The sequence below is a fragment of the Nyctibius grandis genome, chromosome 13 (genome assembly GCF_013368605.1).
Source record: "Nyctibius grandis isolate bNycGra1 chromosome 13, bNycGra1.pri, whole genome shotgun sequence".
NCBI lineage: Eukaryota > Metazoa > Chordata > Aves > Nyctibiiformes > Nyctibiidae > Nyctibius > Nyctibius grandis.
In genome coordinates, this window is record NC_090670.1 from 5,711,435 (window position 1) to 5,730,232 (window position 18,798).

The 18,798-nt window shown below is 35.0% G+C and overlaps 1 protein-coding gene across 4 annotated transcripts in view; it reads left to right on the forward strand.

The window, feature by feature from the left end:
* The window catches only part of DIAPH2 (diaphanous related formin 2), a 214,441-nt gene that overhangs the window by 45,473 nt on the left and 150,170 nt on the right, over positions 1-18,798 (forward strand). For all 4 annotated transcript variants that reach the window (XM_068411748.1, XM_068411749.1, XM_068411751.1 and 1 more), the window contains one exon: positions 4,248-4,362. In XM_068411748.1, the coding sequence (XP_068267849.1) occupies positions 4,248-4,362 (115 nt within the window). The remainder of the gene's footprint in view (positions 1-4,247; positions 4,363-18,798) is intronic.

Genomic DNA, 18,798 nt, shown 5'->3' on the forward strand with positions numbered 1-18,798 from the left:
TTTGAGGGCAGGTTGAAAAGTGCATCAGGCTTTCAGAGACTGTAATTTTAGCTTTACTATCTTCTCGACAGAATAGTGCATGATTCCTTTGGTTATGCCTTCCATGAATTTCTTTTAAAAATGAAGTATGAGTGAAACCGCTATGGTGGTAATTCATTGGGTTATCTAGTTTCATTTTAAAAGCCTTGCATGCAACTTAAAAACTTGACTAGCTTGAAGAGATGAATGGGAAGGCATTGGCAAAAGAATTTTTCCTAATTAAAAGAAATAACTCTATACTTACCATGATAGTAAGTATACAGACTTAAACTACTAAAATTTTCTGTTTAGCTATCTAGTTTTGTGTAAAATTATTACTGCATTTGATTTAGCAGCATGTGATTTGATATTAAACTTGAGTTAGTCATGGCTCTATTAGGGTTGTGAAGCTGGTGTTCCTCCCTCCTTCTTTATTTTACAAATATGGTTGATACTGTATACTATAATGAATTTTGAAGTGAGATTCTTGTCGACATAACGTTGTGTGTGATGTTTGAGAGATGAGTATCCCGGGAAGCTTAGTTCCAGTACAAAATTATTTTTAAAAAGTCTGTGTGTTGCACGTTGCTGAGCAAGAGATACCTTCCCATAAGAGCTTTCAGAGAATGTGTGCTAAGATCAGTGGATTTATGTAATGACAGCAGGAGATGGCAGTAGGTAACTGCTGTGTTTTCCTTTTCTTTTGGCCCTGTCATGAGGGCAGGTCTGAGAGGACATCTGTGACTCCTCTGAGGTATGTGGACTGTCATTGGTGGGTTAATGCTCACTGAATTTCATAGTTCTGCAGACAGTTGTATGTTGGTCTGTGTCAAAGCAGAGAGAAAAACTGTGGTGACCCAAATGGAAAGATGAGGCACCATTCTGTTAGGTGCAGTGAACATGAATTGTGGCTTTGCATTAAGTTGTGTACAGATGTCCAAACCATTAGCAATAGTTCTAAAGCAGTTTTCAAGCATAGATAACAGCATACTATTTCATGTCGACACCTTCTAAGTTTGTGATGTCTGATGTAGTTGTAAGTTGAGATTGCTGGTATCTGTGCTATAATGGTACTTGTAGGTTATTAATCTCAGAGACGTTAATTGGTTGTTTCAAATGAGTGATGTGCTAGGGCAGGGTTATGGCCACTGGGAGGAGCTACGGGACTGCTCAAGGGAAATGTTTGGGCACCATGAGCTTCCAATGAACGTGAGCTTCTGCACGGTCTTAACATGGTTATATTTAATCAGATTTCATTTTGGAGTAACAAATAAGAGCAGGATCATGAACGATTAATCCCACTAACTTTGGAAGGAGGAATCTAGAAGATTGAGATAAAACTTGCGTGGAAATGCATGGCATGTCAATTTATAGTTTCTTTTACCAGAAGAATAAATGTTTGCAAATTACCTTCAGTATTTTGCCACTGGATTTCAAAATATTTGGAGTTGTGCCAAAACAATCTGAGTGTGTTTCTGGTAGCAGTAGTTTAAAAAGAAGCTTTCAAACTATTTAAGTAGAAAGATATTCAAAATAGTCAACCATGATTTTAATGTATTAATTTTAATAAATGTTAAAATAAATTTGAAAAACTCTTTACTTTTTCTGTCTGTAATTCTTATAAAATAATCTGCATATAAGGATAAACAATAACTTTCCTTCTTTGTTGTGGGAGGAAGAATTAAAGGTATCCAAGGGAAAAAAGACTTTCAGTCTTTTGTTTTGGTTAACATGCATCAATGTTATATCAGCATTCTTAGTGCTACAGCACAGTATGACAGTGCTGGCAACTTGAGGCCCGCTATAGAGAATTGTAGATGAGGGTGATGTTATAAGTAACTGTAGAGAGTGCAGCAAAATGAAATTGGTGAGGAGTTTTCTTTGTTTATTTACATATAATTCTCAGTGCATTTCCAGAAAACTGAACAAAAATGGACTGTCTTAAGTAGCCTAGTTATATTATTAAAAAGAAATGAGAATGTATGAGTTGTCATACTGGAAAATGTATCAAGCATTGGAACAGGCTGCCCAGGGAAGTGGTGGAGTCACCATCTCTGGAGGTATTTAAAAGACAAGTAGATGTGGTGCTTAGAGATATTGTTTAGTGGTGGACTTGGTAGTGTTAGGTTAATGGTTGAACTTGATGATCCTAAAGGTCCTTTCCAACCAAAACGATTCTATGAAAAGATGCTCCCGTATTACTTTGAGAAATATGGCATTACCCAGTGTTGGAATCCAGAGATTTGGGATTGCTTTTTTCCTTTGGAATTCATCTAGCCATATAAAAGATCTTTTAGTTCATGTACTCTTTTATGAATCATTTGAATTATACAATTTTATAACCCTTTAAAACCCTGATATAAAAAAGGTAACTTCCCCTCCCATGAAATGTTCATTGTTTATTGAAGATATTTTACCATTGAATGTCCTTATCTTCTTTCCGTTTAGAAGATTACTCTCTTCAAAGCTTCTATTATACAATTTTCTGGATTTTTATAAACTATTTTCCCTCCTTTTGAAATGGAGCTCTAATGTTAGAGAAATGCATTTCTACCTGGGCTTTCAAGAAAATGTTTTGTGGCTATTATTTCCGTTAGCTTCTCTTACAATCTTAGACTTCCAGATTCTTATATTAACCCCTTGTGTCTGTTTGGGTATTTCCGTCTGGACTCTTTTCCTCACAGAATGTAGGTTTCATGACAGATTTATATTTTGCCAATTTTCTTGAGAGGGAAGGAAATTTTTATGCCATGGACAATATCATTCTGTCCTGAAGCTGCTGCTCATCTTTGACTCGCCACTGCTTTGTCTGGTTAAGATACTTTCTCTCCTACAATTCACTTGTCTTGTTCATTGATTTAGGCATCTCACTTAAGCAGGGAAGAATTCCTGCCATACGTGTAACTTATGCTTTCTATGCTCAGTTGTCCAGTCAAGTAATATGTGATTCTAGGGGCACTAGTTTTGTAACTGTGTAACATAGAGAGTACTATCCTGTAAACATATAGAAAAATAAGCTTTTTAGTTTATAATACTTATTTATTATTGCAGCCGATATCATAGTAATCAATTATGTTCATGTGTTTATAGAAATAATTTGTAAAGTGTACATCTGAACACTGTGTATGACAATGGAAAGTAACTGCAGATGGACACTTTGCTTAAGTGCTCTGGGAACAGTGCCAAAGATCTCCTGCATGCTGAAAAAGAGGAAAGGCTATTTGATCATCACTTTTAAGGAGCCATCATTTTGGGAATAAAATTGTTCCTGTTTAATTTAGTGCGTTTTGTTGTAACTGTCTTCCCCATTAGTGTTCGGTTAAGGTGGTTTTTAAAAATGTCTTACCTTCAGCTAGTGGTAAAGCAGCTACACATTAATAGATTGATCATGTGGTGAAAGGCGGAGGACCAGTGTGTTGCCGTGAAATCCTAGTGAGGCTTAAAAGCGTAGGATTGATAAATTTCCTGCATATCATCTTGAGATAAATAGCCCTTGAAAATTAATTGGCATTTAAACAAACTTGTAAACAAGAATTGATAAGACTTTAAAAACTGAAAGAGGAACACACTTTGAAAAGAAAATAGTTGTTCCGAATCATACATGAAGAGTACAATTGGCTTTCAGCTTCTGTACTGCAGGCTACTTTTTTTCTTTTAATAAAGACAGTATCAAATAAGGTACTGTAATGAAATCTGTGTTTACATTTGAAAAGTGGAAACTATAAAAATTATTATGTATAATTTTTCTTGTGATATTTAAGAAGATAATTCTTCCTACAGACTTCATATTGAGTCACTGAAAGGTCCACTTTGACATATCATTTGCAAAGAAGGTATTCCATACTCTGGCAGTGTAAGAAAGATTATTCCTTTTACAGTTCTCAAGTAGCAGGAATGCATATCAGTGGTGAAGAAGAAACTTTGGGAACTACCTAGAAAGTAAACAAAAGAAAACTAGAACACTTTCAAACCCAAATGCTAATATGTTATCAAGCTTGGTTGGAAAACTTGTTGAACGGGAGAAATATAATAAAAAATCATTGTGTAGACAGACAGCAGTGATTCATCTGTTTGTGTTCTGCTTAGGAAGCATCTTTAAGAGAATATAATACCTGGAACATACCTAAACTTAATTCAGTCCAATTATCACAAAAGTCTAGTAGCATTGGCTTTAACTTGGCTATGGAAAATACTAGGTATTAACTTTGGAGATGCCATTTTTGTTTCAGGTTGAGCCTCGGGAGATAGCAGAAAACAGCTTTTGGGTAAAAGCTGAAGAAGATAAATTTGAAAACCCAGAACTGTTTGCAAAATTGGCGCTTACCTTTGGAACACAAATGAAAGGTACATTCTTCTTTTACTTCGTATTATGCTTTTATTAATTTTAAAACTGTGCAATGACAGTCTCTTTTATGCTTTGTGCAATACCGTGGAATTCATATAATGGTTTTCAAGTAGGAAGATGATGTAAAACACTTGTTTTCATTAAGCATAGCAGTCTATTACAAGAATTGCTTCTCCCTCACTTTACAGCAGGGCAGGGAGGAACCTTTTATAATAATACCTCTTTAAAGTGCAGGGTATGTTGCAGGGAGATGTGAATTTTCTTCAAATTAAGTTATAATTAAATAGAAATTCTAATCCTAAAATCACGCTCATCTGCATTAATATTGCTAGCTGCAGGAACTGTAAGTTGTCAGGTTCTTTTAGATATTCCATACATCGAGGTTTTGATGTGTAACAGAAATTTACTTGTATCACTCTGCTAAATCAAAATCTTCTACAAGTACAAGACTTAGAATGTAGCAATTACAATATGCAGTTGGATCACAGCTCTATAATGTGCCTACTGTCATGATTCTGAAATATGTGGATTGAAACCATCATTCTTTACAGAGTTCTTGTGTTTGTGTCCTTTAGTCTTTGCTTTCACTTTTTTTTTACTACTATATGCAGCTCTCCTTTAAGAAAAAAGAAAGTCTTTAAATATACTCCTTTAATTAGTATTTGAATTTGTGTTGTGTAATCTAAGAAGCATCTCCCCCAAGAAGGTTATATACAGTTAAACTGTCACTAGTGAATGATGTAAGTTAGTTTTCAAAGGGTTGAATGTGTGAGTGCACACTCTTTAAACTGTTTGCATAATACCAAGGGAAAGTGTCAGATAGTCTACTGATTTTTGTTGGAACACAGTGTGAAATGTGTCTGACTACTAGAGAGAACAATACAGTGAGAATAAAACCTATGATGGAGCTTTCTGTCAAGTGTAAGTGAGGCTGCTCAGTATGTCATGTAAATAGCTCTTCTGCTGTTGGTTTTAGATGAAAAAAATCATTAATTTCTCAAACACTTAATTCTTTCAATAGGACATATGATGATAATATTTATATCTGAGTTGGGAATGCAGTTACTAACAGCTAAATACCATCCTTAGCTCTTCATGGCTTTCATATGGTCTTTGAGTGCTTCTGAAGCTGAATAGAGTCTCTTCAAGTCTTTTCATTATTATCCATGGTTAATGGTCAATTGATCAGTGTTTCATATGTGGCCGTTTACTGGTAATTTGTTTCAGGCACTGAAAAGAAGCAAGTACTGTTGAAGTATGGTTCAATAATAACTTACTCAGGAGCTAATGAGGAAGCCCAACAAATCAGAGTCCAAAAAGTGGTAGATACTGAAAGAATGAATTACTGATCCAGCTACAAATCTGTTGTCCATTTATCAACCAGTTAGAATACAATATACTTTAGGGATGTGCAGTTCCTGAAGGTGGATGAGCCAGACGTATCAAGTGTTCATAGGCCAAATCTGAATAAGGAAACAAGCACTGAGGATTCTGAAGTGTGTACTGACTGTAAGCATTTTTGTGCTGCTGTTTTTTTTACTTTAACTTTTTGGCTTTGAGAATTAACAATTCATGTGATGCTTTGTATTTTAACCATAGGGATTCTTCTGTTTTAATTCGAACCACTACAATGCTCTCACTTCTACTAATTACTTGAGGATTTTATTACTTCAAAATTAAGTCGTGCTGCATGTAGAGGTTTGTGGTATCCTGGCTGTTGTCTGAATTTCATGAATAAGAACTGCAGTTTATACTAATACAGTGTTTGAAAAGTTAACTCAGGTTAAGGAAGGTCTCTCAGAGCACCATAACTTTCCTGAATCATTCCTTGAATAGATTCCTTGAGTTATTTCTGAGTACGTCTTTTTCTGTGCTCTTTTGAAATCCCTTCAAAGAGTTTGTCATAGCTGTGTTTTTTGTAAGATAAATACAGAGTTCTTTCACTCAGAGCTCTTGCCCTTTTCAGTAGTCACTGAATCTGAACCGTTAGTATTCTGCTTTTACAATGCTTTCTGCTCTAAATGTTCAGATATTACACATGGTAATACAGAAGCGTCATATGTAGTAATTTAACACTTTTTTCCAATACAGAAGTTTGATAGATTCTTGGCTCAGAGCCTTGCAGTGAGGTTAAAATGATGTGGAGTTCGTCACTGGTTTTAGTGTGACAGCAAGACAGGAAAACCTTTAAGGGAAAGATCCCCTAGCAACAGGTAACACTTACAACGCGATGAGGCCCTTCTTAATGAAAATGACAAGCTTCTGCCTTGACCTGAATTCTTTCATCAGAAATGTGAAGAAATGTTTCTGAATTCCTGAAAGGCTTCTTCATTAAAAATGCTGAAAAAACCCTCTTGAAATTTTGACATAGCTGTCGGTTTCATTTGAGGGGAAATTCTTGTTGACGTAGTTGCACAGTTCTAAAACTACAAACAACAGAAATTCTCTAAATAGCTTACTGTGGTCGTAGCCTTGCAGATATTTTTTCTGTTGTTCCTTATGTTGTTCTCAGGTAATGGTTGTAGAAAATAAGATGCCGTAACAAAGAATGGGAAGACTGTTAAAAATGCTACTATGTATTACCCAGGATATTAAAATCTTATTTAACTGACTAGTAGAGAAGGTCAGTATTGTCTGTCTTTAAGCTGAAGTTTTTCTTAAAATTTGAAAACCTACTAGAAGTCAAGAAGAGTCTCAGAGAATTTAGTTGCAGCACAAGCTCAGATAATTGCATTCCACAAGCAACTTTTTAATGCAACTGCTCTCTGCAAAGGGAAACATTAAATGATATTCACGATTCTTCCTCACCTTTTGCCTTAACAACCACAGGCAGCTCATTAATCCCCAAAATACTTACTTCAACCAAAATCTAGGATCAAATTTCTCTTCTGCTTTAGTCCCATTTCTTGGTGTGATCTCCTAGTATGTTGCAGGAGAATGATAGAAATACAAATAGAAATGCATTCTATATTCTCTTGAGAGCATAGTCAGCATGTAAAACAAATAAATGGATGAGTGGAAGAAAACTGACAATTGCCAAAAGCAATTGTGATGACTTCGTGATTACTATCTTGTATTTCATGGCATTTTGGACTGTCAGTGGGAGCTGAAGTAAAACAAATTCCAGTATACATGCTTACTAAAAATGTGTAGTTCCGTATAGGTTGCAGCACTCAAATTTGATTAAACCTCTGAATTATATTCATGATTCTCTGGCACAATGAGAATGACACTATGGGGTTCTTCCTCATTTAACATAGTTTTGTTTTAAGATACTCCAAGAATAACTTTATATTGGTTGTCACTAAACTATATGCTGCCTTGCTATCTGAGTACCGCCTGTTTTCAAGGAAGGCAGCCAAAGCTGTGGGGATGTGGTACTTTTTGGAGACCAAAATTGAATGGGCGGAGGGCGGGAGTGTCATAACAGGACACTTCTGAAGCACAATTTTCATTAGTTAATGAATTATTACATTCTCCAGTCAGCTGCTTGTAAAACATAAGAATGTTTAATCACAGAGCACCAGGAACCAAAAAGGAGTCTTCCCTGACTGGTAAAATAATTTAACTTCAAATATGCTTAGATCCAAATTTTCTTCTAAAAAGTATGCATAAGGTTAAATCTTTACTTGCTACTGTAACACTAAATATTTAATACTGTTGCTCTGTGACTATGTAGAGCGTACTTAGGTTCAAATCAGTACTAACAGTCAAATTGCAGTATTTGGTCTGTGAAATCAGTTACTGAGCACAGTTATGAAAACATCTGTTGTACAGGGAGCAATGGAAACATTAAAAAGTATTCCCTTTCAGACTTTACACGATTTTGAGATCTTGGGATTTGAACTAAGTTAACTGAGATCTAATTATCACTGTCTCAGTACGGTCTGGAAGGATTTTCTCCATTTTTCTTCAAGAGAAATACAGATGGTCCGAATACCTTTTAAGGGCCTCTAATGAATGGACTCCAGGGCTTCAAATTTTCATTAAAGATCTTAGATGAGTGTTTTGAGCTTGGAACTGTGCTTCCAGATGCAGAAATTGAAATAATCATTGTAGTCTTACAGACCATTTTGGCATTTAAATGATATTCCAGATCAGACACACTTGAAAATCAGTGGGCAGCTGTGGTGGTTGTTAACGAGTTGGGTGGTATTAAGATGTGGGACAGTTACTGCATTGTGGGTGGCAATGAAACACACAGATGCATGTTTCCTTGTGTAGCTGCACAGAGGGAAAGAGTAAAGATAGTATGAGTTTCCAATCAGTTACTTGTTTGGTTTTGACCTAGTTAATTCTAAGAGAATGGGATATCATCCAGAATTTATTTTATTGTGAATCACGTGTTGCTTAAGAGTGAAAGCGGTGATTTTATTGGTGAAAATATACATCATCCTTTTACAGTTTTTGAGTCATGACTTGAAAATTTCAGGCTCAGTAGTATTTGGTTTTCAAAATGATCTTGTCATGGGTTGATTTGTGTTTTGATATTTAAATAGCAAGAGACAGAAATTCTGTTGAGGTATTGTTAGCTCAACCTTATCTTCTTATTTTTAAAACAGTTAAATCTTACCTGCAAACACCAGTGTCTTCAGACAAGGTTTTTTTAACAAGGAGGATAACCTTTACATAGTGAGGTTTTTTTACTTTTTAAACCTTCTGTGATGAATTTTAAGCTTTGTGTGATCACATAAATGTTTTCTTAGTTAAAAAAAAATTCCTTTCCAGTTTATGGAGTATAAGGAAAATGTGAAACAAACTCTATGAACAATCCTCCTTAGCTGGATTACATAGTCTTAACCCTGCAGTATTTCTTAATAACTGAAGAGAAGAGACCCAAGTGATCAGATAAATGCATCTTGTCCTTGTGAGTCTATTATGTGATCTTAGGTCATTAATTGCTGTTAATGCACAATGAAATAATGAGGTACATTGTCAACTAAGAATGCCTTCTTGTTGATGTCTTTAGGTGGTCCCACTACCAAAATTCTAGAACTAAAAAAAGTTACACTTTTTTGATTAAATGCATGATAGTAATTTTCTAGTGAGGGAAATATTGTGATGAGGTTGAACAAGAATTTATGCTTAGTATATTAATCCAGTCTGATTATACATTTGGAAGCTTGGACTACTGCTTTTTGGTGGGGTTGGGGGTCTGTGTGTTTGTATTTCTGTAGAATGTCTTAAAAAAAAACAACCAACCAAAAAAAGTCCAACCAACTAGAATGAAGTGCTTAAAATGTTAGAGTTCTTGGCAAGAACCTACTTAATAGCAAATCTTTCAAATCATTTAAGCAGGTCATATTATGTTGTGCAGCTGGAACATTCTTTTTCTAAATTTTGCTTTTGTCCCTTAACTGACATCAAATTATATTTTTTGGCTACTGGTATAAGGGAAAACAACACCATCCGCAGCAGTGTGATGTCTATGGAGCTTTGTGGAATATGATCTCAAAAACTCCCCATGCTGGTGTTTAATTTTGTGAATATTAAATACATATATAATTTCATGATGAAGTGCCTTCTAGCAGGTGAAGGATTAAAATGTTATGACTCTGTCGATAAGTTGTGATATGTCCTATGCTTGGGGCCTCAGTTAGCTTTGTAATAATGTGGCAATACTTAATGTATCTGGCCTGCTGCTATCAAAATCACTTTTTACTGTTTGATTGATAGTCTAATTGCAAAACACTACAAAGCAAGTTAATGCCTTCTCCCTGAAGGATCATGTTAATTTCTGGCTCTTGCAATTTAGGTTGTGTATTTTGCCCGTCAAGAATGATAGTGTGCTCTGAAGAAATTAATTATGTGTACAGTAGATCTGTAAAGGTAGCAATTAGTACATAATAGTCTGTAACTACTGGGATTGTTCCAGTATAGAATTCATTATCCATCCAATTTACCTCAGGGGAAAACTTCTCAATCTGTTGCTTCTTTATGATTAGACTTCTAAAATACAATTCAACAATCATTCTGATATGTTTTCAAAATTGAAGTAAGGTTTTAATAGCTGAGTTGTATTTCTCGCATTACAGGAGTTTGAGTGAGAAAAGACAAGAGAAGATACAAACTTGCATGTAAACTATAATTGAACAAAATATTCAGGTTTTTATTTTTACATGTATAATGTAATAATATATACGTAATATAAAATATATTAAATAGCTAACTGAAATACGATCTTGTTTTAGTAATTACAATGTGAAAACTTAGGTGGCTGTCCAGTCCTAGCTTTGATATCTCCCTCTGTGAACAACTTCTAGGGCTTATCTGTAGCTCAGTTTTAAAATATCAGTAATCATGAAAAATTAGTAAAATGTTGCTAGGATTAACTAAAATTTAGTTTTAACTTGTTCATGTTTTGGGTCAGTGCTAGGATTTTAGTATCTAAACATGTTTTGTTGGTTGAGGAGGGAGAGGGTTGAAGTGGGCGACTGAATATAGTGTGAAAAGGTGGTTGGAAAAATTTAAGAAAGAGCATTAACAAACGTACGAAAAAAGCTGAAGAACACAGTCCAGGGAGACAGTGTTGCTCCTGAGGAAGAAACCACATATGATGTGATAAGGTTAAGAAAAAGATGATGTTTAAATAAGAGTAACTAAAGTGATGATATCAACATTCTCTGTTGTCAACATTATTAATAATACTTATTTGAAGGTGGTAGTTTCTTTTTTAGGCTATAAAAGTTAGACTCTAAACAGTTCAGGTAACTGTACTTGTGCAGGACTGTAAGCAGATAACAGTGCTTACCCAAATGAGTTTATTGTAAACTTTATAAGGTATATGTTTTTAAATTTGTTGGAAATAGCGAGGGGACTGGCTCTAAAAATAGACGAAGGTGCAATACTGACTATTACTTGTATGCAAGTGGTATGAAGGGTGTATGCAGGTGTTGCACTCAGTGTTTTCATAAACAAAAAGTATACAACCCTTATGGAGACTTCAACACTTATTTGTACTTTATTAAGGTGTTAAATCTAATCAAAATACAACAAACACTTATCCTTATTCCAGTTATGTTGATACTAGCACTCAAACAGGAACTTGTTATCGTCCACCCCTGCTTTTTTCTGATGTTATGCTCACCTGGCGATGTCCCCCTGAAGAGTTAAGGTCAAATGATGTTGCAGCAAGTCAGCAGCATCTCAAGTTCTTCACCACAAGTTCTATGATCTTATGGTGGAGACTTTCCTCCTTTTAAGTCTCCTTAGAGTTGTTCTAGCCTTCTGATAAAATCCTATTTAAAAGATACTGACGATTTTCTTTCTGCTAGTAGATGATTGACTATGGTCTTCTGTTTGCATTTGTTGATTGGGGTAGGTCATCAAGACTTCCTTCAGTTCTGGTAAAATTTCTGTACTTTAGTGTTCTCTGCCTTAAAGTGTTTGGATGACTACATTCTAATTAAAGTGAATTATTAAAGCTTGAGCGGTGGTAGTCTTCTGATTGCCTCCTGCTTTCTGTGGATACATGTCATTTGAGATCTAAATGTCAGCTTTCTTGGAGTAGTGAGTTAAAAGCCAGAATGTAGGTGGGCTGCTATTCCCACCCACTTTAGCTTTTACTTCCCCTTGCTTGCAGCATCCACAAGAACACCTTATTACACCTTAAATATATATTTTCCATTGTTAAGAAAACATGCCAGAAAATTTGAACAACTTAAGTATTTGAAATTATTCTTCTTCCCAAAGAAGTTCTATAGTAGAGCAATATGAAAGGCACAACTGTCTGTATTTAATTTCTTCATATGTGTGGAACAAATTAGATAACTTAAACCAGGAGGATGCAAATGTCCTTAATATATTTTTTTTCGGGCTTTAATTAAAACAACCCTTCTCGTTTGAACACATTTTGTTGATACTATTAACATGTTAATTCTGTAATATCCATTTGCAAGTATATAGTGTAGTCTTACTCGTTAGCATCATACAGAAGATGTTCATGTTATGTTCACATGTGGAATACCCATGTGCAGTCTTCAGTGAGTTTTCTTTAAGGCCCCTTTGCTGCTACTTGTTGAGCCGTTGAATGTTCACAATAGATTGTGTCTTTTGAACCTTATTGTACCTTCTAATTTCGGTTGTGCAAGGTACCTTTATGCAAGAAGGGAATGTATAACTGACTACCAAATCACCTAGTCAGGAAGGGCATTTTAAAGCTGTCTTTTGTGTTCTACATCTGATATAAAGCAGGCTGATTATTGATCTGAAGAAACTAGTATGTAATTTTTTTTCCTCGGTGAAACCACCTATTCTTAAAGGATAGTGTCTTATTTGCAGGTTTTTTTTTTTAATTTCTGGAGTAACTTATACTCTTTTTCTATGTACACCTCTGCCAGATATTGAGGAGAGGGCAGACTCATGATGTATTTGTCTCTGGATTGCAAACTGCAGGTGGCTCCCTTAGTCTTCTGATTAATTCAGCATGTGTATGTTTGTTTCCTTTCTGTCCTTGCCCTCTCCTTTTCCGTACTGTATGAATCCAAACCAAAGGAAGATACTGCGTCGCAGTGTAGGGTAACCAAATATTTCTGTGTCTTACAGGGTTTTAATTTAGTTAGACTGTATGCTTAGGTAATCAATCTTCATACCTTAGTTTCACATAGAAGTGAAGCAGGCTGGTTTATTTTCATCTTTCAGTGTATTTGAAATTGTTGTTCTTTTTCAACAGCAGAATAAATTCAAGTACCATAAAAAAAGAGTGATTTATTAGTTTGCCATTTTTCATCTTTTCCTTTCCTTCTCAACTGGATTGTCCAATCGGTAAGCTGTTGAACTCAGGGATGGAAAAAGCTTTGCGTTGTTTAAATAAACTGATGCCTGAAATTATTACCACTTAGCATAGATTTATATGCATGTGTCTACTGGTATTTTTATATATTTACGTATGCATTTTTTTAATTCTTAAATGACCTTAGAATTAACAATGATCACAGTAAATGCATAAGAATGTATTTCTTGATTAGGGAAAAGATATATTTGTATATAATTACCAACGAAATAAAAGCTTTTCTTCCCAGAAGTGTCAGGGGCAATTTGTACCAGATAACAATACCCAGTCTTGCTGTGTTTAAAGTATCAAGAGAAAAAAGATAGGGGTGGGGGAAAGGCGCATGTGTTCTTTGTATTCGATTTTGCATTAGGTACTAAGGCTTAACTGTAGCAGTTGACTCCTTAAAAGTTATACTTTATAAATAGAATTTCACTAGTTAGATTAGCACAGTTTCCAAATTGATCTTAGAAATGATGCATGTAGTTTCTCTGCAGCTGGGCTGTTGTTCAGGAGAATCACAAATGAGGCCTCCCAAGAATTACTTGTATGTATGTATGTTCCTGTGTAAAGTTTTTTGTATGAGGAAGGCACTGTGCAAATGGTAGCTGTTGGACAGCATCTGCTCCTGTTGAAGGGAGTGTGTGTCTTATTTCAGGAGCATCAGTACCCGTTTCATTCATCATAGTACAAAAGGACTAAAATGAGAATAGCATTCTGAAGGGGCTGAAACCAACAGCTTCCAATTAGGAGGCAATGTTTGTAAATTTTATTTCTTCATATTTTATTTCAAATAGCATTTTAGCACTCTTTCCTTTCAATAAGTTAAACGATTCCTTTTCTATGTGGAAAGTAATTTGTAACAATGAGTCACAAAGAATATATATTTTGTTTTGAAAAAACGTACTAAGTAAAATAAATTTACTGTTGGTATGACCTACTAACAATTATACTACTTATTTGCTAGAAGTAAATCAGAAGCTGAATATTCACCCCCAAATTTGTATTTAAAAACCACTTTAACAAAAAAGTGGTTGCTTTACTTAGGAGTGCCTGACAGTTCTATGTTGATTGTATTTAACACTAATTTTGTATGATAAAACACAGTATTGTATGATGAAATGTACAGATAGGTGGTGTTGTAAATATTATTGAGAATAAATGAAGTAGTTCTTTTCATACATGACTTTGCTGATGCTAATATTTTGGCTGCAAGTTTTGTCTGTGGTGGACTCATGTGAGGGAACGCTGGTATTTTGTGAAGACTTTCTTTTGAAACATACAGGAAATCTGAAATCCTTCAGATCTGGGATATTGGAAAGTTGCTAGCTTTGAGGTATCTCATAATGTATTTCACACAATTCCTATAATAAAATGAGTTAATTTTCAAAATCAGCATTATATTTATTTAGAATCCAGGTCAAATGCTCTAATGTGGAGGCAATTCCTTCAGTTTTCGTTTAATTAGCACTGCTTAACCCTTTTGAAATGTCACTAGGACAACTTAGTCTTCCCCACTGGAGACTTGAGGAGCAAGGATACAGTCAGGAAGTAACTAGCAGGGTTTCTTACTTTCTATTACTTCTACAGATACAGACTGATTATCTGCCTTTTTTAGTGTGAAGCGTGAAACAGAGTTTGTAGAGGATGTCACATGTATATATGCTTGGTGTAAGACCATCATTTGGTTAAGAAATCTGTGGAAATGAAAGTGTTGATGAAGAATATTAATAAAAAAACCCCTGCTGCTCAACTTAAGCAGTAGAATTTAAGAAAGGCTATTTTCTTTTTTCTGAAGTATGAGAATTTTACTATCATAGTCTTTCTGCTTAAGTGAAGTATGATAGTTCTACTGCTTGAGTAATTTTAGGTATTTTTTGGTATACCTTCAGTAAACTTGGGGAACAGCTTAGTAATTCTAAAAATGTAATAAATTAATGGACTTCTGTGTTTCATTGATAAAAAAATGATTTTTGGAAATGTTAAGAACTGATGTTCGGAAAGTGTGGTTGGTGTTGGGGTTGTGGTGAACATGTAGAGCAGTGTTTTGTGTTAAAGGCTTGGAAGGAGAAATACTGGAGTGAGAACAGCCATGTATTGTCTTAAAAGGTCTCTTGTAAGTGTTTTTAACAATGGTGTGACTGAGCTGTCTTAGTTATAATGTCTTAGATTTTAGGTGGTAACTTACGGAATTCATGTATTTATTTCTTAGACCCGAGTTCTCAGAATTTAAGAATTAAAATCCTGAAGAGGAAAGGTGGAAGAGTCAGAATTGACTATAAAGAAAAGTCAAGGGGAGGTAAACTCTCAGAGGCATGCACTGTTTTTTTCCTACGTTTGGTGTCTCAGAGGTCCCCATTCAAAAAGAGCAAGGAGTAAGAGTACTTCTCTTACACAAACAAGGGCATGGTACCCACATACATATATTCAACAAGTTTGGGATTCCAGCCTACTGTATGCCTTGATTTTCTAAGGGAAATCGAGCTTTTGTTTGTAGCAGCTTTATAAAATACAGCAGAGGAAGAAAGGCAGTTTTATATTCTGAAATGTCTATTTCAGTCTCGGCGATGCAGTGCTCAAATAAACTATAGCGCATTTAACGAGCAGTTGAGGACAGAGACACATGTACTAGGCACACCAGGGAAAGGGATTGTGTACAAAGACTAATTAGCATGAAATATGAATACATTCATGAAGTGGTCTTGATCTATAATGCTTTTACAGAGAGAGTATTTTTTTTCTATGACTTCGATGAAAATGAAATTCAGAAGTTAAACTGAAAAAAGAATCTGCGTTGAACTGAAAAAAAGAAGTGGGTTTTGTTTGTTTTTAAACAAATAAAAATATGTATTCCTGGAATAAAACATGTTCTGTATGAATAGGTAAAAAGATTAGACTGAAAAGAATGCTTTCTCTAATGTCAAAACAGGAAAAATAACCTTCAAAAGAGAGTTGTCTTCAAGTATTTTTTTTGCAACTTCATATTTTGCAAGGGAATTTAAATTAGATACTAGAAAAATCTGTAGAATTTGAGGCTAGTTACTCAGAACACGATTAAATAGCCCATTCCGTGGATTTTACAGTAATATTTTGTTAAATGAACTGTTAAGATGATCTGTTGTGGAAAATTTCCTAAAGTGTGGCTTACCTCTCCTGTGTAAGAATTTATATCTATATATGTTCATAAAATACACTGATAATGAGTTGGAGGTCAGTCACTTGTCACTTCTAGGTCTGTGTTCTGTAATTCTGCCCGGGGTGGTTTTAAAACGATGCCTTTTGCCTTCTGATGTGTTATTTGTAGCTGTAGCTAATGTTTTCTGGAAACCTCAATATTGGTAAAGGAAGCTCCATCTCTAGGTACTGCTAGAAAGCAGGTTCTTCAGCTGAAGTAAAGCCATGCAGTTGGCTATCAATTTGTGACCCAAGGGAAAGAGGGAGGAAAAATGAAAGTCTGAAGGAAAGGATGGAAAACAGAGCAGCTACTTACCAGGAAAGTTTGTGCTGTTACATAGACTATGCACCTGTATTGTAATATCCTGAAAGCTTCCAGCAGAGTTCCAGGAATAACAGTGTATTTTTTTAAATAAATAAAAACCCACCGTAAACAAAGAAGTAGTTATAAGCAAAATTTATGACATTACTTGTAAAATAATTCTTTTAAGTCTGTATTAAAGAGATGTCCCCACCATCTTTCAGCAGAACCTACTACATACTATATTACTTCCTAAATGTACTTTCTCTCAAATTTCTCTTATATGAAAATCAGTCTGGGTTTTTTTTTTTTCTGTAAAAGTGTAAACTGACAAAATGTGGTCTGATTCGTGGCCTAGTTCCAGCTACGTATTGTGCTCACCTGCAATGATGTCTTGTTTACAAAAAAAGGCTCCCCTCCCCATGCCTGTTGGGTTTATGTGCAAAACTGATCTTTCTTCCTTTTTTGCTGACCAAAAAAAAATATTTCCTCATCTCCTTTTGAGATTGCAACTTTTATTTGATTGATAGTTGTTTCAACTGTAATGCTATTAGGAGATGCTTTGAACAGAATATCTGCCACTGCAGGAATTTCTGCCATGTATACACAGCGTAAGGACAGATCTGTTATCTGAATGAATAAAGGCTCTTTACAGAAAGAGACATCAAAAAGCTATCTAAAGGATTAAAAGTTAACAATTGTGCTATTAACTTTCTTAATTCATTGAGAAATTGAAAATACTAGGTACATAGGCATTAACACAGATAAAAAGCTGATAATTGTGTTGAGTTATTGAATTACTTGTTAATGATCTCTAGAGGATGTAAAGTTGAAATCACACCATTGCATATTCTGTAAGTGTTTTGTGTCTTGCGGAGTTGTGGAAAACAGAAACTTCTCTGAAACTCCATTCTTTCAGATACCTTTTCCTTTTCAGTAAGGTGGGAATATAATTGTTTTATAATACTATTATGGAATAATTTCTCAATGTGAAGAGGCAAGCGATAAGAAATTTATCACTTAAAGGCTTCCTAAAAGCAAAAAGTCCTCATGGTATACTGGCTGATTTTTATGTGTCAGTGTGGAGCTATCTGTAAGCTGTGTATTCTGAACGGTAGCACACATGGAATAAGTTTTGACATTTTCCTTTCGTTGTTTTTTTTTGTTCTTGCATTTAAGACATTTAGATCATTAGAGCTGAGGGCTGCTGCCTTAATGAATCCTTTTAGCCAAATTTTGCTTATGTTGTTAACATAAAGGTAAGCAGAGCATAGATTATATCTGCTAAATTTAGAATATACTGTGGATTCTGTATGTGTATATGCTTAAAATGGGCTGAGGTGAATAGTGAAACCTGGCTGTTGATAAAGGTGAGAGACCAGTAGCTGTGCATTTCAGGACTATTTTTAGTCTGCTACAACGCAAGTGGCTTAATTTAGTACTCAGGTAGGTCCCCTAAGACTAATCCTGTAACGTGGAAGTAATTTATCTTTACCTCTTGAAGGCAGATAATCATTGCACGTGTATTCAGTGAGTGCTTGGGTGTTTTCAACACACTTTGAGATATTTGGACCCCAAGAAAGCTTTTTCAAGGTAAATCTGTTAGAAGGTAGTAGTAACACTTAAAGCCATACAGGCTCAACCGGCCTGAGGACAAAACCCTCGTATTTTGTCTTCATCAGGTGACTGAGAGCAGATGCTTGGCCAAAAGAGTACATGTATGTTAATATATATATATATATATGTGTGTGTGTGTATATATACGTCTGTCTTTTTATGTATATAGACAGAATAAACTAAATAGTGATACTTCTCAGCTTCCAACAGTTGACAGTTTGTTGTGGGGTTTTTTTGGGTTTGTTTTTTTTTTTTTTTGAGCCACAGGTCACATCTTTATACATAGCAAAATCTTCAGCGAACTCATGTTCTTTTACCATTCATAACCTGTGGCAACAATCTCTGTATTTCAAGCAGATGTGTAGTTTTCCAGTGTTTTAGTCCCGCTGCTTGTTAGTCTTCCTGGTTTGTTGCCTCCTTTTTCTGTCATTACAAATTTTATTCAGAACTAATTTAGATTTACTTTCTCTGTGTTTTCGAAGATCACTGTTACATCAAAGGTGCAGACATGCTACACAAAAGATAAACAGTAATACATCATTCAGTGATGGCAATTACCTAATCCGTGGATCT